This window comes from Gopherus flavomarginatus, chromosome 5 (genome assembly GCF_025201925.1).
Source record: "Gopherus flavomarginatus isolate rGopFla2 chromosome 5, rGopFla2.mat.asm, whole genome shotgun sequence".
Classification (NCBI taxonomy): domain Eukaryota; kingdom Metazoa; phylum Chordata; order Testudines; family Testudinidae; genus Gopherus; species Gopherus flavomarginatus.
Window position 1 is genome coordinate 66,918,969 of NC_066621.1, and position 27,688 is coordinate 66,946,656.

Genomic DNA, 27,688 nt, shown 5'->3' on the forward strand with positions numbered 1-27,688 from the left:
TTCACCATTTCACAATTCATTATGAAAATCTGCAATAACTGACAAGATAGGCACAAAATGGATTTTCATGTTGCTGGGATGAATTGTGGCTCCCAGCAATTAATGGTTTTAGTCATATTAAGCAGATAAATAATGCTATCTGACATTACAGTATTTCACATTACACTAAAATTTTGTAACATTTGCTCATAATCGAACTTGAAATATGTTACCTAGAAAAAATATGTTATCTCTGGAACAGTCAAACCCCATTAGAAACCTTAGGTTTGAAAAATCACAATGTTAACAGTTATATCCCCTAGCAAAGGTTTGCTTTCCTTAAATAGTGTTAAATTTAAACCCAGAAGCTCTAGTCTCTTTTAGAGTTACTCTTTCTTAGTGTATTGAGGTTGAAAGGAAGATTTATTACACAAAATGTACTCTATTCCTGAGCCTTGGTAAGTGAAACTTAAAAGAACTGCAGAAAGAAGAGAAGCCTTTAGAATGAAATTGTAAGCTGCCTTTCTAAATACCTTTTAAATATTTTGTAAAGCAAAATGTAAATGTGCATGGTCATGTTAAGGTTATTCACTAATATTGATTAACTAATTATTTTAATCTAGTTTTAAGCAGGTGATGAATTTTCTCCACAAATGGACACTTTAAAACCTATTTAGCATTTTCATTTATTTGATTTAAATCTTTCAGTAAAATTTCATAGGCCTAAGCTTACAGGCCATACTCATGTGAGTAATCTCACTGACGTCAATGGAGCCTACTTTTGTATTTGGATATTACCTGCATAATTAGACATTCAGAAGACACTGGGCTGCAGAATTGTGTCCTGTTTGATCTTAGTGCTCTCAAATATCCAAACAATATATAGAAGAAACTTTGCTTGTCAAAACTTGCATGCAGCGCTGTATGAACAGAATATGGTATATTCAGCAGTGTCATGTTTGGATGGAGACATTGATGCCTGATGTCTCAGCACCGAGCCCCCATTGGAGGTTTGTTTGTTTGTTTGTTTGTTTGAAAGAGCATTTTGTCTGAAACATTTAGGAGCTGCAGTAGAATTGGCACATGCTAGCTGTGTGTGGGAAGCATTCCAAAGTTTTTTTAAAATATCGAAATCTCAGTATGAAACCACTATTCAAGATGAACACTCCCAGAAATGTTTATGACTAATGAAGTATGCAGTAACGTGGCTACACAGTCAAATAATAAACTAAACACTGCAGAGAAATTCTGTTTCTGTGCCAAGACACAGTTTTATTGTTTCACAGATAACATTGCATTGAAGCATCACTTTGAACTCATGGGTACTGGAAGAGCAGAGACAAAAGTGTTTGCTTGTGGCTTATCACATTTTGTCCTACTGCATTTTAGTGTAAGAAGCAGAGGTTTTAACAGACATTTTAGGCAATGTCATAGTAAGGTAGAAACCAAGTTACAACACGTTATCAAAATTATCTATACTAGCCGAAACTAGATGGAATCTAGTTTGAATTGAAACAGAGGATGACCTAAAGTGCACTTGTTCTCTGAAAAGTGACCCTGTAAAAATGACATTGTTTATGGAAGAGGTGGTTCCAGGGTTGCCTTTTCAGCAATTTCCAGAACAAATCTGCTCAGTTTACAAAAAAACCAAAAAACCCAACCAAACAGAAAAAACACACACGATCTGTCAGAGATAAAAGCTGTGTTCTTTCTGGCTCACTGTATTATTACCAGTGTATGACTAGGCAAGGCAGATTATACCCCCAGTGATACCCATGCATGCCTTGTATACCTTGGAGTCACATAGTTATAACTGAAGAAAGAATTTGAGCTTACATTTGGAACTTAATTGACAATTCTGTTGACTGATAAGGCATAAATCAGAACAGACTCCAGCTCATTCTCCCATAGCTGCATTGACTCTGCATTGCCAACTGGAGTAAAAAGGAGCACAACTTTTCTTTGTTGTTTTAACTCTGCAGATATAATTCAGAATATGCACAGGGGGAGAAATTCAACCTCATGCAGAGGATTAGAACAAGGCCTATGCAGCATTGAATAAAATGGTGCCATTTTTACACAGTCACTATTAGTCACTTTTCCAAGTAGAAATGTATTTTTAAGGATTTTTTCCCTCTGGCCTAGATTATCACTTTTTAATTTTTTAGCTGGTCTTGAAATTAATTTGCATCCAAAAATAATATCCCCAAGTGTGAAGTCACCAGCAGAATGACCCTGCTCAGTGTTTAAAATGGGGGTTCTCAAGCTTTTTTCAGAACATGGAGCACACATCCTAAAGGGAATGTCTTGTGGATGCCTCCCCTGCCAGGGGTGATCCATTCTTTACATGGAACATAACATATTTTTATCTTCCTTTGGTGTGATTTATCAGTTGGAGATAAGAAGGAACCATGGCATGTGCCCAGCTAGCTCTCTGTGGGCCACCAGCAAGTGCTTCGTGGTCTACCTATGGTCCGGAGACCACAGTTTTGGGAGCTACTGTTTAAAAGCTTGCTGTTGGTTCCTGTCTTTACTTCCCCCTCCCATATGACTCCTCTAACATTTCTGCACGTTCATAGTATCAAAAAGAACGTCATGGTTTTATTGTGCATGTCAACACAGTAAAGGAGCTAAAAAACCCACACACGTGTATATAAAAAAGAACAGCTCATATTATACAGTAAAAAATTCAGCCATATGGAAGGTTTACTGTTCTGAAGGAAAACCATCCATCTATGGTACAATTTGGTGATATAAATGTGTGTATATATACAAACCAGCACTTTAAACCACATGCATCCCTGATGCAGCACAGAGGAGAACAGAAGGCCCATAATCTCAAGAAGGGTCCAGAGGGTACATGTCTCATTTCTTTTCCATGTGACATGAATGAGTCAGCAAAGGCCCTCCATGATAAAAGTGGAGTGTGTAACTCATACAAAGTGTGGGATGAGTTGGAAAACAGGTCCATGTGCCATAATTATTCTCAGGAAACAGCATAACCAACAGCCCACCAACCATCCCATATTACTTCTGCTGTTAGTAGTAGTAATTGTCAACATGGACTTTATTGTCCTCATCAAAGAACAACCTTGGGGTGACAGCCAGTGTGACAGATGTGCTACTTCTGATTAGTGAAAGGGAATTGGGGGCAGTGAGTAGTTGTAGGTGTTGCGCTCAAATGGTTAAGATCCATAGGGCTGGTGCACATGCCTATATTCCAAGAGGTCTTATTCATTCAGCACTTCTGGACCCAACCAGGAGGAAAGACTGCAGCATGGAGGAAAAAAGGCGATGGCTCTTATCAGGTAAGATCTCTCCTTTACATGGGAAAGGGAGAATATGGTTCTAAATTCTTAGTTACTATTTAAAAAAAAAACACTAAACTTGGAATCTGTTTAAACATTCAATAAGTTTCTTCCTGATCAAAACTGCATTTCCCTACAGAAAAAACAACGGCATTTAAAGAAAATATGAACAACTTCTAATGAGCCTAAGAACTAAGTCTTAGACATTCATTCCCAAAGTGATACTGCAATCTATTCAGAACAGTGAGGGTTTTTTTTAAATAAAATCATAGTGACTAGCTCTTGCATTTAATGGTGCAGAGTAAGAGGCTATTTCTACCCCGTTTCTGAGGTAATAAGCTGCTATGTTAAAAACATATTGGTGCAAGTTATTCAGCTGGAAAAAAACCACAGTCATGTCATTAATGTGGTAAGAAACTGAACAGTCTGTGGCACACTGAGTTGTAAAAAATATCATAGTTCATCGTGATTTTTTGTGAGATCTTCCCCATAATTGGTAGCTTGGCTGCCAACAAACATGTTCCAGTTCTCTAGAATCTCGTCTTTGGTTAACTTTTGATCCTGGGAGGGGGGAAAAAAATTAAGTCTCTATTAGAACATTTTAAATACCAGGTAAAAGAAACATCAGTACAGGTTTCCGAGATGCCCAGTAGGAGAAAATTCTTCAGAGAGGCTGCAGACAGTGGGTGAAATGCTGGCCCCTAGTGGAAGTCAATGGCATAATCCCATTGGTTTCACTAAGGTCTGCATTTCACTCAATTTCATAATTAACTGATTCCTACACAGAACTTTCAGCAGTAGGAATGTGGGACTCGTCTACTTGTGCAACCTCACCTTTTGTTTTTAACTTTTCTTTTTTGATTATTAATATGAAAATATTTTCTCTTTGGTTTTGGTGATAATGATCACCTACATTTAATAACTGAAGTGAAATCCTTCTAAAGTCAGTTCTATATAAGGGTGTCTTGATCTTCCAAACTCCAGCAGTGGAGCATCTGCAGGATTGGAGAGAGGGGAAAAATCCTGCTGAGCAATGGCTCCTATCCAGGTGCTGCTGAATTATTAGTCCCCATCATAGTGGAGGCAGAAGGGATGGGCCAGACCTTAAGCTGCAAATCTGTCTTATTTCTTATAGTCTTCTATTTTTATCTCTCTCCTATTTATCTCTTAGTCCAGTTTTATTCATAAATGTCCATGCACCCTTTCAAAAGAGAAAAATCTCTGTTAGAATTTTTGGGTGTAGAGACATAGGTTGGAAATCTCTCTAACACTAGGACAGCCAATGGGCCTACCTGAGTTCATACTTATTTTATCAGCTATTTCTTGTGGTTTCTTACTTTTATCAACTCAAATTTATTTTGTTGCAGTAAGGCATTAGCAAAACCATTTTTATCATCTGAAGCTCTACTCAGACTCTACTAATAAGAAAAGTCATTAAGAATCATCTCTTGCTGGCTGACACTAAAGGGAGCCACTTAAACTCTTAATCTAACATTTATGAAATATACCAGAGCAATGAGTACCTTGTCTACGTCGGATTCATAGACTAAGTGCCTGGCTTCAGCTTGTGCGTGATCATAGTCTTGTGGGAGAATCCAGTGCCGAATCTCCTCTTTATCCAACTTCCCATCCTTGTTTATATCTCGAAAATCTGAAAACTGCTCACGCTCAGTAATTACCCAGTCAGGTTCGGGTCCACCTTCCTCATGTGAAAACATATCAGCTAGAGGGGAAACAAAGGTTTCAAAGTCCTATTTAGCTTGCAAATTATGCACAAAATGAAGACAGGCTAGTAGTAGAAATATCACAGTAATAGCTTGCACAGAGGTATTGTATGTTGTGTGGGGCAGGGCATAGGTGGAAGAGGAATAGGCACATGGATATGCACCTTGCTTTGCTCAAATGGCTTCACTATTGTTAGTTTTAGCCATTCTAAGATCACCCTTTTAGGATGCCAGAGCAATGCCACTTAAGTTAATGGGCAGTCCCAGGTGTAACTGAAAAGCAAATTGGCCCCGAATGTCTTCACTCAGTGATTTTTTTTACCCAGGTTACAAGCATGTGGTGATGTACCGCTCTTGCAGGATCCTCTCTTAATCTGCACTCATGCTCTTTCAAGATGAGCTCAGAGGTATTGGGGAAAGAGGAGAAGACCCACAGCTGCACTGCATCTTGTCCCTGCCAGCAAATGTCTTTGTCGATAACATCAGAATCCAACCAGAGAGTGGACGAGGGAATAAAAGGCACAGGAAAACTTAAGGAAACAAAAATCTGCTAAATGGAACTGGGTGGCTTTTGTCCTGCTTTTATGGAAGTCTCTGTGTGAGAGAAATACAGCTGAGTAGATATGTACCTTTTTAACCCTGGACTACTGAACAAACTGCAGCAAACTCCGCTGGAAGGTAAGGGGCTGCGCTATACTAGGAAAAGATCAGAAGAGTTGTGATGCAGCATGAGTTGATATACATGAGAGAGGTACCTACTATGCGGAAACTACACCTTATGGACATGATACAGCCCACTCATTGGTGACCTGGGCTAGGGAAACAACTTGTGATAGACAGTGGATGATCAGTTCTGTTGCTCATTGCCCTGGTCCTCCCATCAGGACTCGCACACCAATCAACTCCCCCTGTCAGCGAGGCTCATTCTTTCCCACCCCCAACCTCTACTACTGTCCTGTTTAAAACTAAAACCTATTTTTTGGCCTCTGCTCGCAGCCCAATATGGTTTTGGTTGTCAAGATTGTTCACATGGTTCTAGGTCAGGCTAAGCTTGAGGCCAACTCCATCCATGGGAGGTGTAGGTGCAACCCTCTTGAAGATTTGGTCCAAAATTAGCAATAAAAACAACATGTATGTACTGTACTAGGCTGGATTCTCCACTGCCGTAAGTGGATGTAGCTCCCATGACTAATAGAACTGAGTATGCCCATTTTAGTGAGAATTTGGCCCATTCTATCTAGGTGTTGTAACATGATTGGGAATTTTTAGTTTCTAAACTTTCTTGGGACCTGATACAAAGCCTATTGAAGTGGAGAAGGGCCAGTGCCTTCAATTGACTTTAGATTGGGCCTTTGATGGGGAGGAAAAACAAGCTGTGCAATGTCTGTGCGGGATTTATTTATTTTTAATCGACACAAAGCAAAAATGTGGGTATGACGTACTGTAGCCATAGTTTAAAGCAAAAAAAATTGCTGCTCTGTTTAGTCTAATCAAAGCACATGGGAAATTTGTGCCTAAATTATCGTAACTGTTGAAGAAAACTTCAAGAACCACGCAATGTTACTCTTTATTTTATTTTTTAATAAGTGCAGGCATACAAGAGTTACATTGTTTATTTGAAGCAACTGACATGTCCCGTCAATTTGATTTTATCATCTTTGCCAATGTGAGGTGGTCGTGACAAGAACATTCTATGCTCCTATCTATAGAAGACAAGAGGAACCAGCATTCATATGGTAACGAATGTTGACAACTACCTTGTAATTATATGTAGGTAGTGTCACTGAATAAACTTAAATTACTGTGGAAATTATGCTGCTCTGTTATTTCAGTCATACAAAAGCATTCACATCTTAAGGCTAAATATATTTCCAAGGAATAGAACCCCCTATGATTAATTAAGGTGTGGATATTGTTCCTGATTGTATGTGATGAGTGATCTTTACAGTAGCATTAGAAACAAAAAGATTTTATCTGAGTTTGGTCCAATGCTTTTATGGTGCAAATTTCCTGATTAAAAAAAATCAGTCACAAAGGGGCAGAGTGAGATGCTAGCTTCAGTGTCAGCATGACCTTTCACAAGTATAACACACACATCCTGTACTGCTGAGTCCCTGTCTTATGCTGCCACTGTGCCTTCCTGGCTCTGAGAGCAAGAGAGCAGACAAAAACCCAGTGTGCCTGAATTTTGACTAAAATAACTTGCAGGAACAGACCTGCAGTTTACATTTCCCATTCTGCTCCCTTTGTGCCACTAGAGTGGTGCACGACTAATCTTTAATTCAGGTATTTCACAACTTCTGAGTGCTTGCCTTTGCAAATTTAATGTCCTGGTAATAGTTTATTTTTAATGCAAGTTTTAAAAAAGTCAAAATTGAAAAACTAAAAATTCCATCCTGTGGAACCATCCTAAATCCCACACATGCATCAACAGCAGCATTGGGATCTTTAGAGCTACACCACTGTCCTCCACTTGAGCTAACAGAAAAATTGGTAGTAGTGCTGTTAGGCAATTAAAAAAATTAATCACAATTAATCGTACAATTAATTTTTTGATTAATCGCGCTGTTAAAAAATAGAATACCTATTTTTATTACAAATATTTGCCCTTAAAAGAAATAGTATTTTTCAATTCACCTCATACAAGTACTGTAATGCAATCTCTATTGTGGACGTTGAACTTATAAATGTAGAATTATGTACAAAAAAATAACTGCACTCAAAAATAAAACAATATAAAACTTCAGAGTCTACAAGTCCACTCTTTCCTACTTCTTGTTCAGTCAATCATTCAGACAAACAAGTTTGTTTACATTTGCAGGAGATAATGCTGCCTGCCTCTTGTTTACAATGTCACCTGAAAGTGACAACAGGTCGTATGATGGCACTGTTGTAGCCAGCATCACAAGATATTTATGTGCCAGACGCGCTAAAGATTTGTGTGTCCCTTCATGCTTCGACCACTATTCCAGAGGACATGTCCAGGGTGATGACGGGTTCTGTCGATAACGATCTGAAGCAGTGCGGCCCGATGCATGTTCACTTTCATCATCTGAGTCAGATGCCACCAGCAGAAGATTAAGATTCTTTTTTTGGTTTGGGTTTTGTAATTTCCACACTGAAGTGTTGCTCTTATAAGACTCTGAAAGCATGCTTCACACCTCGTCCCTCTCAGATTTTGGAAGGGACTTCAAATTCTTAAACCTTGGATCAAGTGTGTAGCTATCTTTAAAAATCTCACATTGGTACCTTCTTTGCATTTTGTCAAATTTACAGTGAAAGTGCTCTTAAAACGAACAACATGTGCTGACGGGGTCATCATCCGAGACTGCTCTAACTTGAAATATATGGCAGAATGCAGGTAAAACAGAGCAGGAGATGTACCATTCTCCCCCAAGGAATTCAGTTAAAAATGTAATTAATACATTTTTTTTTTAACAAGCCTTATCAGCATGGAAGCATGTCCTCTGGAATGATGGCCGAAGCATGAAGACGCATATGAATCGTTAGCATATCTGGCACGTAAATACCTTGCGATACCGGTTACTAAAGCGCCATGAGAATGCCTGTTCTCACTTTCTGGTGACATTGTAAATAAGAAGCGGGCAATATTATCTCCCATAAATGTAAATAAACGTTTTTGTCTTAGTGATTGGCTGAACAAGCAGTAGGACTGAGTGGACTTGTAGGCTGTAAAGTTTTACAGTTTTGCTTTTGGAGTGCAGTTATGTAACAAAAAAAAAATCTACATTTGTAAGTTGCATTTTCAGGATAAAGAGATTGCACTACAGTACTTGTATGAGGTGAATTGAAAAATACTATTTCTTTTGTTTATATTATTTTATCACAAATATTTACACTGTAAAAATGATAAAGTGAGCACTATACACTTTGTATTCTATGTTGTAACTGAAATCAATATATTTGAAAATGTAGAAAAACATCCACAAATATTTAATACATTTCAATTGGTATTCTATTGCTTTACAGTACAATTAATGCTACGATTAATCGTGATTTTTTTTAATCGCGATTAATCTTTTTGAGTTAATTGTGTGAGTTAACTGAGATTGACAGTCCTAATTGGTAGCAGTAGAAGGCTGTTATCTTATATGGACCGGCCACTAGAAAGGATGGAGAGGCCCATTTTGTCAGTGGGTGTCACAGCTATTTTCTAGACAGCAAAGGAATGATGAGACTCAGACATAAAGGGTTCGATTCTGGGTTCTGTAAGGGAGTGTTCTCTAATGGTTATAGACTCTTTTGCCCCAGTCTCTCCCTGTCCTCTTCAGCTCCTACCCTCTCCCCAGCTTCTGCCCGTTTCCCTGCTGCCAGTCCCCAACCCCCGCTCCTAGCCTTCCCCAGCTCCTCCTCCTGTTCCCCTCCCTGTCTCCTTCCCCAACTCCTTCCTCTGCTTCTGCCCCTTACCCAACTCTTGCCAGGACCTCCTATCTCCAAGAATCCCCAATCTGCTTGTATCCTCCCCCCTCCAGCTCCTGCTCTCTCCACCACACACATTTTTCTATTCCTGTCTCACTGAGCATTTTGTTCTTATCCCACTCCTATATCCTGCCCCACCTCTGCTCCTGCTCCAATCCACTTCCCTCCCAAATGTCAACCCCTCCCCTGCCTATGCACTCTGCCTCCTCCCCTTCGCGGTCTCTCTGCACTTGAGGCAGGCTCCTCCATGCTGCCTGGGTTCCATCGGGGAAGCATTGACATCACAGCAGGGAGCCCTGGCTCTTGGGAGGAGCAACCTATCCCCAGCTCAGCTCCTGTAGCAGAAGGTCAGAGCGTGATCACTCACTATGGAGATCGCACCTGAACGGAACTGCGTGAAGATGAAGCATGGTCAGTGCAGGTGGAATCTTCAGAGAATTTAGCTGCCAAATGCTAACAAGACCAAGCATATGGGAACTGATTTTTTTTCAGAAACTTGTAATTTGGCCCTATTTTCACAGGTGCTGCAAAAGGCACATCCCTGATGAGAGGGTGACCCTTTCCACCCCTCCCTCACCAAATTTCAAGTCTTCACTCCAAAACATGAAAGGACTAGAGCTTCACAAGGAAACAGTTAATTTTTTTTTTTTAAACATGGGAGAAACAACATTTTTCTCTAACCTTTTTCTTGGAAGTGGCTGAACCATTTTACCTGACTTCCTCAGGGGGAAAAAAATGACTTTTAGGTAGACATTGGGCATGGAAAAAAAAATCAGCCCTCATCTTTTAAGTTTGCCAAAGTTGTAAGAAACTATAAACAGAGTCTTATAAATGGAAAGCATTAGGTAGACTTTGCTCTAGGTGTCACTACATGCCTAAAATTGACAGAAACTTTTTGGTTTTCTTTGTTTAAAATGACTGAGTATGGGCATGGAGGTGTTTTTCCTTGTGATACAAGTGTTGACTTAGATTTGAGATGAGATGGACTGGTGGAGTGGAGATTTCTAAAGTACTTGTGCTAAATGTTAAGGAGAGTCAACCCCATTCCAGCACTTACCAATGTACTCATCTTGATCCACAAAACCATCCTCATTTTTGTCTATGTCCTCCAGTGTTTCCTGGAAAACAATTTTTTTGTCAAAATGATCAAGAAATTGCCAAAAATTCCAATAGCTCTCTTTACTAGTAGGTACCACTTCTCAAAATTATCAAAACTGAAATCCTAAGGGAAATCCTGAGTTATTGTACCATGTTTGGCTTTTCTCACTGCCCTTTTGGCAGATTTCACATTTGGGAGATGGCCTGCTCTTGTATTCCTGGTGCACAGAAATCTTGACACTGACCAACTCCAACGTGAGTTTCGTATTCCAAGGAACACCCAGATCTCCTGTCTTAGGGCTGGTCCACACTACGGGGGGGAAATCGATCTTAGATACGCAACTTCAGCTACGTGAATAACGTAGCTGAAGTCGAATATCTAAGATCGGACTATTCACCCGTCCACACCGCGCGGGATCGATGTTCGCGGCTCTCCCTGTCAATTCCGGAACTCCGTTGGGGTTGATGGAGTTCCGGAATCGATATAAGCGCGCTCGGGGATCGATATATCGTGTCTAGATTAGACGCGATATATCGATCCCCAAGCAATCGATTTTAACCCGCCGATACGGCGGGTAGTCTGGATGTGGCCAGAGTGAAGAAATTCCATGCATATGAATGGATTTGGCCACTTTGCTGTTGAACTATCTAGGTGGCACCTATCACTCTTGAATCCAGACACCAACTCCAAGTTTTAAGTAAGGGCTTGTCTATATACAAACTTGCACCAACACATCTAAATCAGATTCTGTTCACAACTACTGCTATTCCGGTGAAAGTTGGTGCCATGGATACTTTTATTCCCCCCTTTTTAAAAAAAACTCTAGTTAACCTGAAACAGGACTCTTACTTATTAATTTCACTGCAAGTCTATGTGTAGACGAGCCCTAAAAGAAGTGAATTCCATGAAGCACTTTCCTTTCTGTCCCCGAGCTGGCTACTATTTATGTGCAAGCCTGGTTCTAAAATCCTGAACTGAAAGTTTAGGGAAGTGCATCACAGCTCAGAGGAATAAAAGCAAAGGAATTCAACTGGTTTTACTCTACTTACTAAGACAACAATGTCTTTCATATGCTCAAACTCCTCTGGATGAAGAAAGGCCGTGAACTCCTCACGAGTGGCAGTTGAGTCTCCATCCAGGTCTGCAGTTTTGAATCGCCTTTCATCCCTGGGCAGCATTTTCTTAAAACTGTGTTGATCAGTCGCATCTTGAAATTCTTCTGGGTTTTCTAGAAATTAGTTAGACAATCTCAGAAGTGTGTCTCCCTGAAAATATTGCTGCATTGTCACCATACAATACTGCAATAATAGTGTATAGAAAAAGCTGCTGAAATACTTAGATCCTGTAGATTCTAAAATTACAATAGTTCATTGTCAGGATGGTTGCTAAAGTATCAGGATTTCCCTTGTGAAATCTTAAATTCATGGCCAGCCATTAAAGTGTGTTTGTGATCACAGGACTTGTGCTTACGAATGACTAGCTCAGTTTAGTAGTAATTGTGGTCTACAGGTGGGCAAGTGGAATTTACCATAAACTAAGAAATTAAGGTCCTCGAACAATCACTGTCATTTAGATCCAGTTTATCTACATATACGCTGAGTCTTGTACAGAGCTTTAGACTCTTGCTGTATAGGGCTGATGAGGTAGTTAAGAGTCTGTATCCCAGCTTGTAGGAGGGAGATGTTTGTTCTGTTTTTTTTTTTCCTGGTTTTGGACATGATCTTGTTGCATAGAATATACAGGATTTAGAGAAGCAGATTCCTCTGTTTAGCAGGGTATAGTGCTGCCACCTTTGCCCCTTCCAGCTGAAAGTGCGTCTTTATAGCGTTTAGGGCCCCAATTCAAATTCCATGGAAGTCATTCTGGGTGGATCTGTTGATCCAGAAGCTTTTATCACTCAGTCTTTATCTCTTAAGTCTGTATCACATAAGAGTCCCCAGTGCAGGTTATTGCAAGCAAGTTTTGATTTGATAAGATTTTTCAATGATGGGAATTGATGTCTGTTTACTCTATGCTTATGACTGGGAGAAATCCTTTATGTCTGGGCCAAGCAGCTTCAGGACCATGATAAACACAAAGTTTACCGTGTCCTTGTGTTCCTGCACAAAGATTTTTTGCCCAAGTCTGATTGTGTAAGGATTCCACTGATCTTTTTAAGGTGATTAATGACGTGTGAGCAGTTTAGAAAAGCTCACTTATCTTTTTTTGGTTTGGTTTGTTTTTTTAAAAGAAGAGCATGATCTAATATCTCTAAAAAGAAATCATAAAGATTTTATATTGCAAATCTCAGCCAGCCAGCATCACAGTGATGAATGCAGTATAAAATGCTTAGCTAGATGAAACTGCTGATTGGCCTGCAAAAAATCCTTACCATCTCCAATTCCTACATCATGAATAAGGCTACGATTTGGTCATGGAGGTCGCAGAATCCGTGACTTCCGCAGACCTCCGTAACTTCAGTATGCAGTGGCTGGGAGCTGCACGGTACCTGTGACAGTGTACCCCAGGTGGGAGTGCTCATAAATATGTATGATATAACTGGAATAGGGTTTTACTACATATGCCATGTAACATATCTATGTAAAGGTTATGTTCATCCTAGTTGTATGTAGGCACCATTTGTGTGTTCAAAGTTATGAACACTGGCTGTATAATTGCTTGATTTCTAAGTAGCCTTAGTTAAAACATTTGGTCACTTCTCGGGAAAGGAATGTGCAAATTAAGTGCTCAATCCAGAAGCACTTAACAGACAAAAGAGCTTGGAAGGCTCCAATCCACATAAGAAGTCTTCCTGGAGACATACAAGATACCATGTGTAAATTGGCTTCTGCCTGTAAAGACTGAGTCTTGCATGGACATGTGACTTGCCCAGGTGACTCCAGAACTCCATCTTGGAGCTGGACTTTGCATAGGAGTGAGGAAGGGGGTCTCCACCCACAAAAGAGAGTCTATTTAAACCCATGAGAGACCCCTCCATTTTGTCTTCAGCTGGCTAAAGAAGGAGACTCTCCACACCCCCAAGAAAGGAAACTGGAACAAAGGACAGTGTGCAAGGGATGTGAGTGATTGCTGGACCCAGGCTAAAAGGAGATTAGCCTGTGAAAGGGAACATTCTGGAACTGGTGAGGAACTTACCTGTATTTAGTTTGATTAGACATAGATTTGCGCAGTTTATTTTCTTTTGGCTGGTGATGTACTTTGTTCTGTCTGTGACTACTTGGAACCACTTAAATCCTACTTTCTGTATTTAATAAAATCACTTTTTACTTTTTAATTAACTCAGAGTATATATTAATATCAGGGGGAGCAAACAGCTGTGCATCTCTCTCTATCAGTGTTATAGAGGGCGAACAATTTATGAGTTTATCCTGCATACGCTTTATGCAGGGTAAAATGGATTTATTTGGGTTTAGTCCCCATTGGGAGTTGGGCAACTGAATGCTAAACCAGCACACTTCTGCAGGTAAATCTGCAGCTTTGGGGCAGGTAATTCAGACCCTGGGTCTTTGTTGGAGCAGACAGGAGTGTCTGGCTGGCAAAACAGGGTGCTGGAGTCCTGAGCTGGCAGGGAAGACAGGAATAGAAGTAGTCTTGGTACATCGAGTGGCAGCTCCCCAAGGGGGTTTCTGTGATCCAACCCGTCACAGTACCCCCACCTCCTGTGGTAGCTGGGAGCTGTGGGGTACCCCTGCCACCCAGAAACAACAAAACTGAAGAGACTAGGGAGTTCTGGTTTCAGAAACTCACTAATGTTTATCTAGCAGCTACCTCTCTCCTAGGTGGAACCTAAAAAATATTTTTGTTTATAACAATGAGATTTAAACTCAGTGGTATGAAACGAATGAGAATTCTAGAAAAACAGCATCACTAAACTAATTAAAAATCTTGAAAAAACAATTTCAAAATGAAGGCCTTTATAGACGCATCTGATTTTTAAATGACTACTTTGGGAAATGGTTTTGTGAATTTTAATTGTGCATTAAAACAAGATCAAGTTATATCTGCCGCTCTCCAAAGCCTGGCTCTTGCACACAGTGAAATGTGTGTGTAGAAAGTCAGCACAAAACTGGGCACATCCTGAGTCTCACTTACACCCTCAAAATGAGATCAAAGTGGTGCATAAGAATTGTGCTGACCCTCTGCGTAGACATGAATTTCATCCAGTCATGTAGAGCAGTGTGAGGTGGCCTTTGAGTCTGTAGGAGACCTTTTCCTCCAGAATGAAAGTCAGAATGTTGACATATACTTCAGTCAATACCTTCCTTCAAGTGCTTTGGGTCTCTCTCTGATTACAACTTGCCCTAATTAAAGAACCTTCAGATGGTCTCCTTTGATCACATCTGAAAGCTGTACTTTTTAAAATAAGATGTGCAGTAGAATATTTCAGTTATATCTTATTTAACCTTGTGTCATCAGTGATTAACTTTTTTTCTTGGGTAACCATTTTTAAAACACACGTATGCCATTTTCATTTTAAAACAATTAAATGCAGAGGAGATTCACGTTTTTCAGAGTGATTTCAGTGCTTATGAAAGAGCTTGGGCTTATGGCCCTGGTGAGAACTGGAGTATCAATAGTAGCAGCACAAGTTTCCTCACCCCACCCAAATACGTATTAGCCACATGCTGGAGGGTCCACATCCATCTTGGAGGGAGAAGAGAACCGTAATTCATTCAGGGCCTGGCTTCAATGGGCTTTGGATCAGGCCCTTAATCCAAAACCCTGCTGTTGAAATTGCAAACAGAAGTGCTGGTTTCAATGGTGGATACTTGCCCAATCAGAACTGGATCGAGACACCCTGACCCCTTATGCCATCCAATTTCTGTACATGAAACACACTAAAACTGTTGAACTGTTGCCATATCAAGCACATCAGATTAAATCTTCCATGGGGACAAAAGAAAAGAATCACATCTTTCAAATGTATTTTCAAATAAATGTTGCTTTAGGGGTTTTCATTTATAATTGATCATAATCTGTGGCATGTTCTGACAGAATAATTACATTCTATTTAGACCTGACATAAATTTTTAGCATCCAAACCGAAACTTCAGAGAAACAATGCAGCAAATACTTACTGGTCTCAACATATTTCTTTTGAAAGAAAGGTTTAAAAACAACAACACAGTTCCCTTAGTTTACTAATAGGAGCAGAGGCTTTTAACTTAGCTTTGAAATTTTATTCACTTATTCTTCCCCTCCTGAAATCCCTATGCATAGAGGTGACCATGGTGCAGATTGGCTATATTTTTCAAATGCACAACCGAGGAACTTTTGATCTTTGAACTATATTAATTCACAATTTCACATAAGACTAGAATCTCCTAAGAGAGTTAGGTGCCTGTGTCCAGTGATTTTGATAGACATGAAATTTCAGTCTCCCTAAGGGTTCTTTGAAAATTCCAGCTTAAAATGTTGCTTTTTGACTAATCTTACCTAGATAATAACCATACGTGGCTTGTTTGTATTCTTCCCAGGATATTTTGTTATCCTTGTTTACATCATAATCTCTCCAGACTTTAGCCACATTTTCATAGATATAGCGTTTCTGCACTCGCTTAATCCAGTTTTTCAGTTCCTCTGTTGTGACGTAGCCATCTTTGTTATCGTCTATTCTATCAACAATTTTCCTGCGAAGAGAGTCACATCTTTAAGAGCTGGTAAAAAGAAATAAAATGCACATGCTGGTCCAGCTTTGCTAATCTACATAGGACCCTGACTGTGCCTGCCCTCTCTCCACAAAGAGGTACAGTAACTCCTCACTTAATGTTGTAGTTATGTTCCTGAAAAATGCGACTAAGTGAAACGATGTTAAGCGAATCCAATTTCCTCATAAGAATTAATGTAAATGGGGGGGGTAGGTTCCAGGGCAGATTTCCCTACTCTGCAAGCACCAGAGACGGGAGGTTCAACCTTCAGCCCACCTACTCCACTCCTTCCCCCAAGCCTCCACCCTTGACCCACTTCTTCTCCCCCCACCTCCTCCCCCTTTACTTCGCTGGCTGCGTCCCAGCTCCTCCCCTCTCCCTCCCCTCCCTTCTAAACGCCAAGCCAGCTGATTGTCACGTAGGGGAGGGAGGGGGGAGGCGGGCTGAGTCCTCGCTCCTCCCCCTCCCTTCTGCCTGGGGAAATCAGCTGGCCGGCCACGTTCGGGAGGCAGGGGAGGGAGGGGGAGCCTGCATGCCGAGTCCTCACTCCTCCCCCCTCCCTCCAAAATGCCGCAAGCCAGCTGATTGCCATCAGCAGGAGCGGGAGTGGACGTGCGCCGAATCCTTGCTCCTCTCGCCTCTCTCCTGCCCAGGGCAATCAGGGAACTTGCCGCATTTGGGAAGCAGGAGGGAGGGGGGAGGAGCGAGGACTTGTCAGGCCTCCCCCCTCCCTCCCCTGCCTCCCAAATGCCACAAGCCAGCTGATTGCCGCCAGCAGGAGGCGCCTGCGCGCTGAGTCCTCGCTCCTCCCCCCTCCCTCCTGCCCGGGGCAATCAGCTGGCTTGCCGCGTTCAGCAGGCAGGGAAGGGAGGGGGAGCCTGCACACTGAGTCCTCGCTCCTCCCCCTCTCTTCTGCTTCCAAAATGCTGCAAGCCAGTTGATTGCTGCGGGTAGGAGGAGGAGGGGGAAGGCACTGATCCACAGAGTCTGCCAGCGGGCGGGAGGCGCTGGGGCGAGGGAGCCGTAAGAAGGCTGCCAGCTGTGGAGAAAGCAGGCAGCCAAACAACGTAAGGGTGGAGCATTGCAAACTTTAAATGAGTATGCTCCCTAATTGATCAGCAACATAACAAAACAACGTTAAGTGGGACGACTTTAAGTGAGGAGTTACTGTACGAGCCGAAAGCTGCAGAAAGATGCTCTATCACAAAGCCCTGGTCTACACTGGGGGAGGAGGGATGAGGGGGAAAAATTGATCTAAGTTACACAACTTCAGCTAAATGAATAACGTAGCTGAAGTCGATGTAATTAGGTCGACTTACCGTGGTGTCTTCACCTGCTCTTGAAATTAGGTTAATTCGTAGTCACTGAAGTCTCAGCTGCCAGGTGCAGCCAGATTGGCCTTATTTAATTCAGCCACCATCAAGCAATATAAAAGACCCAACAGAATTGTCTAGTCTTCATTGACCCACAATGAGTTCAACCTAAGTGAGTTGGCTGACATTTTGTTCAGTGAAGACTAGATGATTCTGTAGGATCTTTTATGGAGAAAGGGATGGGTGAGTCTGCCCCTGTAACTGCTCCTTCCATCTAGGGCAGCAAATTGCTCTCCATCTAAAGAGTGTTCTTTTCTGAGCTACTTCAGTTCAATACCAAGTATGGGTTTTACTTAATTTTCAGCAATGATGCGTTTGATCTGCTATCGTCATTGGATTTGTAGCACATTGCATCTTTACAGATCTCATTCCAGACACAGGGTACAGACACATGCAGAGTCTGCCTTCTGCATTCATAACCAAGACTTTTCTGAAGGGGGGAAAAGAGAAGTGCTGCTAAATTTCACCTGAGAAATAAAAAAAAGCACGTTACCTGATTGGCCAGCCTTTTTCTTTTTGTATGTACCCCTCAGTGAATCTCCCCTGAAAGTCTGACACCACAATGGGACATATTCATTGATGGAGTTGTCCCACAATGAATTTAACCTAAGTGAGTTGGCTGACATTTCGGTCTATTGTTAAATGCTAAAAATAACTGAAATGTTTCTGCCAGAGGCCTAGGAAATATTTTACTCTATTGTTATTTTTAACACTTCCTCGGTATCTCCAGAACTGGTCAGAGCCAAGAGCTATGCTGCTTGTAGTCAGCACTGTTTATTTTTCCCTCAAGTGCAGTCTTCTATTTTTCTAGCTTAATTGCATCTCTGCCATGATCTATATGACTTATGGCTGCTTCCCACTAAAATGAGGGTGGGTAAGAAACAAAGTCTTATGTCTTTTTAAGGATGATGTGGCAAGAGAACAATAGCCTTCCGAGTGCTTTACAATGCAGCTAAAATTCATTCTTCAATCACAAAAGTCGTAGTGTCCCCATTTGAAGTGGCTCATTCTTTAACAAAATGAAAATTCAGAGGTTTCACCGCCACAAGGCTACAAAACCAAAACTATACGCAATACTCGTTAAGCTGTCCCCACAAGCCCACAAAACTAAAAACCTCTTTCTCCCAGGGCTAAAGGGCCTGCTGCACCAAACCTCATATAGTCCCAGCAACTTCAGCGGGACTATGTTCAATACAAACACTTAGGGAACGTCCTGCCCCCAGCTCTCTAGCAGTGAAATCAGTTGCCCAAAGGGAGGGCAAATCCGGAGGGACACACAGAGGGTGCACAGAACCTACAGGTGCAGAACCTTGCACTACATATGGTAGCAGGGATATTTGGAGACGGGTGAAAGTAACTTAAAGGACTTACCAGTACTCCGGAGTCCTTAGGAGGGGGAGGGGCCTTTAAATACCCAGCACTTTAAATCAGGATTTAAAGGGCCCGGGGCTGGGGCTGTGGTAGCAGCAGCTGGAAGCCCCGGGCCCTTTAAATCACCCCCGGAGCTACCAGCTGCAGAGGCGGCTGGAAGCCCCAGGGCTGATTTAAAGGGCCTGGGGCACCAGCTGCTGCTACTGCAGCAGAGCCCTCGGCACTTTAAATCACCATCAGAGGGGGTCCCGGCCTCTGGTGGAGCTTAAAAGGTCCTGGGGCTCCACTGCAATAGCAGTAGCTGGGAGCCCCTGGCCCTTTAAATCACCGCCAGAGCCCCGCAGCTGCTACCCAGGGCTCCAGCAGCAGGGCTTGGGTGGCTGCCCCGGGGTAGCAGCGGCAGCCGGGGGTTTGGGCTGCTGCTACCACCCCGGGCCCTTTAAATAGTCCCTGGAGCTCTGGGGTAGCGGCAGCGGTGCTCTGGCGGCAAGTTAAAGGACCTAGGGCTGTAGTGGTGGCCAAGCACCTGGCCCTTTAAATCACTGCCAGAGTCCCACCACCGCTACCCCAGAGCTCCGGCAGGCTCCGGAGATGATTTAAAGGGCCCGGGGTGGTAGCGGCTACCGAAGCCCCAGGCCCTTTAAATCATCCCCAGAGCCCTGAAGAGGCGGTGGCAGGGCTCCCACGGCTATTTTAAGGGCAGGAGCGGTACCGGCTGCTGCAGCCCCAGACCCTTTAAATAGCCACGGGAGCCCTGACGCCGCTACCCCAGGCCTCTGGGGACAATTTAAAGGGCCTGCTTCCCCAGGGCTCTGGCAGCAGGGCTCTGGCGGAAATTTAAAGGGCCCAGGGCTCTAGCCACTGCTGGGAGCCCCAGGCGCTTTAAATTGCTGCCCAGGGAAGCTGATCCGCCCCGGTACGGTGCACCGGCTCTTGCCAGTACACCGTACTGGGGCATACCGGCTTACTTTCACCTGTGTTTGGAGATGAAACAAGGATGAGCCAGCTACAACGGGAGTTGGAAGGGGAGGGATTCTGAACTTCAGCCTTTTCTGCTTATGCCTGGTTGCTGGGTTGGGTGTCACTGCTGGTTTCTGGACTGGGTCTGATGCACAGCAGCAAAATTTGCCACACTGGGCCCATATATGGTGCCAGAAGCTCAACAAGCATCTTCCTACCAATAAACAGACCTGAATGTCTTATTAAACTAGGATTAGACTGCACAGCAGCTTTATCACTGGGCTGGCCTGGAAGGCCTACATGACTCTAAAGCTTTTGTATTTGTTTGTTTGGGTTTTTTGTCAGGAAGATTTCTCTTCACTAGTAGATGAGCCTAAGTTTAGAGTATATCAGTCAACTCTCTTTTGCATTACAGCAACAGCAGAACATGGCTTTCTTAGGCCATGTCTACAGTATGGTTACTACAGGAGCATAGCTGCAGTGCTGCCGTATTGTAGACGCATCCTACAGTGACAGAAGGAGTTTTTCTGTCACTGTAGTTAATCCCCCTCCCCAAGGCACTAGCTAGGTCAATGGAAGAATTCTTCCATCAAGATTATGCTGTCTACACCAGAGGTTAGGTTGGCTTAACTATGGCATTCAGTGTTGTGAATTTTTCACACTTCTGAGTGCCAGAGCTGTGTCAATCTAACTTTTAAGTGTAGACCAGGCCTAAGTGTTTCCATTATAAATCAGTCATATACAACAGACTTTGTTATGTTTATACCCATCTCATTTGTGTGAGAATTACTTATTAAAGAAGCTGCACTCAGTTTGCTTAGAGTTGGGTCATGAATATTCTTATGCTGAATTAAAAGTATTTCCCAGACAATGGTTTTAAAAATAATGTTTTTAATTAAATCTGTCCTCCTCCTTAAAGCCAACAGCTTGCTGAAAAGTTATACCATTTGTGACCAAAGCTGCTGGGGATCCTAGCATTAAAAAGCGTAAGGTACTTTTTGTCCTGATTTAATAAGCATCTCTTTATTATTTAAAGTTCCTCTTCTGTTGCAAAAGTTATTTTAATCAAAAGTGTGAAAAGCAGCAAAAGGCCTAAAAATGCCCAATTGAGTTAGAAGCTTTATTTGCAAAGTTTGTGTCCTGTGATGTGTTTTCCACTTTGAGACTGTTCAAAATGCTGGTAAGCATAATCCTGGGGGAATTCTGTGCCCAAAAATGAAAAATTCTGCGCACAATATTTTAAATTCTGCAAAATTCTACACATTTGTCAAAATAATGCAATATAAACATGCAAGTTTCAATTACTTTGGTAAATTATTTAAACTACAGTACAATGGGTGAAGCATAGGAATGGGGAGCACTGGAGGAAATCCCCAAGCCCTCTTTGTCTAATAGTAACGTAGCTAGGTTTGACCCTTTATTTCTAGTTGTCAGTCAACAAACATATGCAGCCATGTGCTCAGTGTTACATTATAGGCAACTGAAGAGCAAGTGAGGGATGGGGAATCAAAATCACAATTTATATTGGCTACTGACCATCTCCAGAAAGATAAGTAGCAAACAGCTCAGGAGCACATTTTGATAGGAATGTTTTTTCAGTCCAAAAATTTAGACCAGTTCTAATCACTAAAGCACCATAAGCATTTATAAGGCCATCCTGTCCTTTACGCCACTCTGGCAACATAAAGGAGCCTTAAAACTTTTACACCTGTTTTATACTTCTGGGGGAATTCATAAAGACAATGGGAGCAATTTCACTAAGCAGGCAGGCTGCTACATTCTGCTCTCCCCATGCCTACCTCCTCAGAAACACCTCAAAGCCTTGCCTCTCCATGCCAAGCATGCTGCAACAACAAGCAAGAGGGACAGAGTGTGTCTCTCCCTTTCACACGCACGACTGCCCAGGCCCCCCCCCCCGACCCATCCCAGTGGTGATTTACATCTCTACCGGCTGCTTCGGGTGCCCGAACCAACCAGCCTGCGCTGCCAGGGAGGGGCACATGACTGCTCTTGTGGGCTTCCCTTTGCTTCCGCACCAGAAGTCATTTTTCTGTGGGGAAGAAAAGAAATCTGCGGGGAACGTGAATTCTGTGCATACACAGTGAGACAGAATTCCCCCAGGAGTATAAGCAAAACCACTTCAGGATTCTTTTAAGACACATAGAATAAATCCATTTCTCAGAAATGCCGTATCAGGACAAATGTTCCCTTAAGTATGTGACACACATTAGTTATATTAAAGACTATACTGTACTGAATTAGAAGGCATTGTACTTCACACGACCTATCAATCAAAAAGCAAAACTATGCTTCTGTAATTATAGCTGAAGTTGGAGCCCTAAAGATTAGCTTACAGTCCATTTCTCCTTTATGCATATTACTCTCATATAGAGTGATACAATTCTCATATAGAGAATTCCTGTGAATTCTCCCATCATGGGGGAAAAGAGTTTGAACCCCACAAAAGGGGGCCAGGAGTCCATCTACCAAACCTCCAGCTACCCAAAGTGAACTGGGGGCAAACAGCAGTTAGTCTGTCGGCAGATGAGTTGGGGAGAGATTTGTTTTGATAGCAAAAATGAAGTAGATGTTTTCTTTATCAGAGAGTACTCAAATTCTGCTTGGACAGGAAGTCACAAACCATCCTGCCCCAGAGCAGTCTGAAATTTGAGATACCAAGGCGGATTTTGTTTCTTTAAATATTGTACTGACTAATGGATGCTGTCAAAGAAAGGCAGCTGCAGGATCAAGTTAAAGTAATGGCTAACGATCAACAATGCTAGGAAAATCAAAGAGCCATGGGTGTGTCTGATTCTGAAAATGAGAACAGTAGAGATTTGAAAAGGCATTCCAATACCATCCATTTTAAAGAAACCAGAATGTACATAACTAGGGAGGAGGAGGTGGAGAAAGGAAAAGATGGTTCAAAGCATATCTGTATTAAGTATCCCTGTATTTCCATATTTAATTCATGGATGTTTAAACTGTGGAACTTCCTCTTTCGAGGCTGCACTCAGTTCTGGATTGAGCTTTCAAAACCCAGGCAGTATGGACAGTAGGATACTAGAGAAGCATGTTGGAAGCTGTCCTACCTTAGGTGATATTTAGTCATTGAGCAACACACCAGTACACTTTCTTGTTCCTCAGATCTGTGTCCAAGCGGACAATCAAAGGGAGAGGTGTAATATCCTAACTGAAGCTCATAATATGAACCATGTATGCCAGAGACGAGAGTTCAGGTCCTGAGTTTACTGCAGTGCTAGCTTTTTATTAGTCATAAGTGAATATGACTCAGTGTTAGGAATGGAATCCTGTATAGGACCAGAATAACTGAAAGAGTGCCTGCTGCCCTGCATCCCAGTATCATTTGGTGATGCTGAACTTCACTGAATGTCATCTAGAAAGTTTGCGAGGCAAGGCCTTCTTCATCCGGGGAACCACAACTCTGGAATCCATAGATTCCGAGGCCAGGAGGGACCTTTGTGATCATCTAGTCCAGTGGTTCCCAAACTGGGGTTCGTGAACCCCTGGGGGTTCGTAAAATGTTACAGAGGGTTCTCAGGGGAAAATTCCCTAATGGCGGACAGAGCTTTCCCTAGGGACCCCGGGCAGCAAGGGGCCAGCAGCCCGGAGCCCCTGGACTTCCAGGAGCTGAGCAAACATATATATTACACTGAGGAGATTTAAACTTCAAGACTCCTTATAAGAAATGGAAAGGGAGGTGGATTTTTTTTTTTGCTGTTTTTTAAATTAAATAGGCAGCGAGTATTGTTTTTTAAATTATTATGAAGAACAAGTTTAAGCTTTGTTGTAATGTGTGTTGTTTGCCTGGACTGCTCAAGCCCTGAATGCTTGTGTAGGGGAAACTACTTGAGTTGGCTTCTTAAATATCTTCATGCTGTTTCACATCTGATAGTCCTTGATGAAACATAAGAGACTTGTTTTAAATGTTATTCAACGTGATACAAGCTACAAAAGAGAGATCTTGGAAGAACGTTGCCATTTTCATAATGTAATAAAAATACTGTAATGATAAATAATTAATAATAGTGTGTAATAAGCATGTCATAAAAATAAATTGTATATTTCCAAGATCACTGCTTTCATAATTTATACTCAGGTAAAGGAGAAAATACCTGGAAATATTCATTTTTAGGAGGGGGTTCGCGAGACTTGATATTTTGTTGAAAGGGGTTCACGGGTTGTTAAAGTTTGGGAACTACTGATCTATTCTGATCTCTGTATAACACAGACCATAAACTCCCCCTGAGAAATGCCTAGTGTAGATCTTTTAGAAAAACCTCCAAAATTGATTTTGAAATTGTCAGTGATGGAGAATCCACCATGACCATTGATGAATTATCCCCTCAATCTTCATCACAATGCATAGGCAGTATTTCTGTCAGAGAGTCTGAAGAGCTCTGTGTATCCTGTTTAGTATGCTATTTATTGTAGCGTTGGTTTAGTGTGTTTACCCATGTGTCTGTCTGTATCTCCTCTACATGATTCATGGGGTGAAAACTGAAATAACGGAAAATTAAATTTCACTTTGTGCTGATTTAGAATATTAAATAAAATTTACTGCATACTATTTATATATAATTACATGGAGTTCCTGTTTCCTTCCATGGAAATAGCAAAGGCTTGTCTGCACAAGAAAGCTGTACCAGTTATATCTGTACTGATATTCCCATACGGAAGGTGAATAAATATACTGGTGTAAGGCACTTGTAACTTAATACCAATAATTATACTGGTATAACTTTCAAGTGTAGCCCCAGGCCAAAAAGTGATTCCAGTTTAAACTGAGAAGGTCTAAGATGTTTGTATATTATATGTGAATCAGAGAGACAGTTTGCTTTTTTTATGTTGGGAGTGCTGAGTTTGTAATTCCAGGCCTTTCAATAATTTGGACAAGTTACCCATTTATGCTAATTATGTTTTAAATATTTGTTACAGCATCTATTACTATTATTACTTGTATTTCAGTATCATTCAATAGGATCACAGACCCACTGTGCTTAGTACTATACAAGACAGTCCTTACTCCAAAGAGCTTACACTCACATCTGAAATAAGATGCAATGAGTAAGGATAACAAACAAAGCAAGGGAAGGGGGAGGCAGGCTGAGGTAATGCAGTCATGTAGTTCTACAGGATAGCTCAGGGCACAACTTGAGGCTTACAAAGAATATGAAAATATTTTCCTTTACGAAATCAATAAAACCAGCTCTCTTCAACTGCCATTAAACCTACCAGTCCTATAGATGTCACAGCAGAAGTGGGTCTTAAGGAGGGATCAGAAGGATGAGAGGGTGATGGACTAGATCAGGGACGATGTCCCAAGAATAAGGGGCAACATGGAAGAAAGAACAGGCACACTGTGGGAGAGGTGGACAAAGCTACCGTAGTTAGCAAGGGGAGAGGACAACATTGTAAGTAAGGCTGCGAGTCTGTCACGGAAGTCAGGGATTCCATGACTTTCTGGGATCTCCATGACTTCTGCAGCAGCCGGAGTGACCGACCCCAGGGCCACCTGAGCAGCTCAGGCGGCTCTCAGGCCAGCCGCCCTGGCCGCTGCTGGGGCAGTCTTGGCCTCCCTCCCCCCAAGCACCAGCAGAGGTCCCAGGCTGCACACTGCAGCCGCTGCTGCCTCCTCCCCAGCCCCTGAACACCACCAGGACCTGCAGGCCACCCTCTGCCCCAGAGCACCAGCAGCGCCCCCAGTGCCTCCGCCACCCCGAACACCCAAGATTTAGTCAGGCTTATATAGTACAGCTCATGGGCCCTGAATTTTTGTTTACTGCCTGTGACCTGTCCCTGACTTTTACTAAAAATACCCATGACTAAATCTTAGCCTTAACTGTAAGTCATGAACAGGAAGTTGTAAAGGGCAGCAAAAGTGAGGACAGGAAGCTTAGATGTGCGATGCTGTGACAGTCAGCAGAGAGTTGCAAAGTGAGGACTGACAGGGTAAGAGCAATAGGCCAGCAGGGTGACTTTAACAGCTGCATATTAAAGGAACTGGACGGCTGAGCTGGTGCAGAGGGAGTTGCAAGCAGTGCACTCAGGTGATGGGAGAAGGGACGCTTGAATGTTATAGTCTCAGTACGGTGCTGCATGTAGCTATCCTCAACTGGAGGAAGAAGAGCTTCAGTGCAAGGCCAGAGAAGTTGGACGAGAGAAAAAGAAAAGATAATTTAAACAGAGGGAGTGAAACTAAGCCTTGAGTTTTCAGCAGTTGTTTGTAAAATCAGTTTGGGCTGTGGGAAGAGAGGCAGTGGTCAAACAAATGTCACCCTGTAAAGTTCAATTTTGCGAGGCAACTTTTCCCACAAGTCCCCTGTGAGTGGACGGGCAATGCTCTGAAGTGACTAGCGCCACTGGAGATCGGCTCGAGAAAGCCCTGTCACTCAGCTGGGCGTCAGCAAACCTCCCCAGAGATCTCTTGCTATGGAGAAATTTGAAACCGCTGCATAATGCCTGCGGCACTTGAGTTAATTCTCACTCCTGGCCACTGCCACACATCCCTTCACGCCTGCCTTCAGCTCGGGTGCAAAGTTTCCGTTACAAAAACACAAAGCGAAAGTAAGATTGAAACTTTTGCCTCTGAGGCTTCTTCCTGGCTCTTTTTCTGCAGAAATAATCCTTTCCGTACTATGCAGTGATGCAACGGGACCTCCCCTCTGCCACGTTATCAGCGCTTGAAGGGGGGGGAGATTCCTCCTCTGTCCTCTCTCCCCCTGTTGCAGTAAGTGAGGCTCCGTGGCTGGGAAAGCCTATATTCCCTCACACTAGGGGCTGTTGCAACATAGGTGTACAAGCCACAGAAATCAAGGGCATTTCCCTCTCCAGTAAAAGCTCGTGTAGTTTCAAGGGCTCGCGCTCAGCCAGCCTACAATTACAGCAGCACTTCCAGGTTCTTGCTAGTGCAACACGCCCTATTATTATTTCGATACGCTCATTTCACTTCCACTTGTTTAAAAGTTATGCATTAAACTACTGCGGCAGGGTCCCTGTAATGCATCTCCTTGGAGAGGCCGTTCCCTTCCACTCCTAGGAGCCCATCTTACCCTAGCTTCTCTTTGCTTTCTTCTGGGGTGAGCTGATCGAAAGTCGTAGCTTCCTCCTTGCCCAGAAAAGCCTCATGGTCATATTGGAAGCTTTGGTTATCTTCGTGCAGCTGATCGCTGAGCGGAGGGTCTGGATGAACGACCCTCTCCTTCCGGAGAGTGGGTTTGCTGAGTGACCCTCCTGTGCAAAGCAGCAGCACGAAACAGCAGGCAGCCTGGAAGCCCATTCTCTGGTCCTAGCAAGGCGGGATCCGCCACAGCCCGGGGGAAAGAAAGGGAGAAAAGTGCTACATGAGTTCGTTACAAATAAGGAATCAGGGGAGAAGAAATGTCAACTTATGACACATGGATCAAGTCATCCAACGCGCTGCATCGCCTCCAAAAGCACCCGGACGCGTGGGACCTCTAGCACCGGTCCCTACATGCAGCAGCTGAGCCTGGTACCTTTCAGCTCCCAAGCACACACACTCACGCTCCCCACATCTGGACAGACAGCGAGTAGCACCCCTTGCCACATACCAGCTGTTGCTGAGAGTCTATCGCCCAGGCAGCCCTGGGAATGCAGCTGCAAGTTGCAAATGACCCACTGCAGGCTGTGATCACAAGCCCCTCAGCCTTCCTCCCCAGCGAGTCACGTGAGAGGTTGCAAAGAAATGTTGCTCTGTCCCCAGATGTTACAGCGCTTTGCTATTGGGCAGGGGAGGCTGTGTGCC

The 27,688-nt window shown here is 42.8% G+C and overlaps 1 protein-coding gene across 1 annotated transcript; it reads right to left on the reverse strand.

The window, feature by feature from the left end:
- Positions 1 to 1,225: 1,225 nt before the first annotated feature.
- RCN1 (reticulocalbin 1) lies at positions 1,226 to 27,688 on the reverse strand. Its single transcript, XM_050955152.1, has 7 exons — positions 27,495 to 27,688; positions 26,976 to 27,211; positions 15,987 to 16,180; positions 11,600 to 11,778; positions 10,509 to 10,569; positions 4,811 to 5,010; positions 1,226 to 3,848 (listed from the first exon to the last, which is right to left on the reverse strand). Exons 2-7 carry the CDS (start codon positions 27,200 to 27,202, stop codon positions 3,741 to 3,743), a joined length of 969 nt encoding a protein of 322 aa, XP_050811109.1. The 5' UTR covers positions 27,203 to 27,211; positions 27,495 to 27,688; the 3' UTR covers positions 1,226 to 3,740.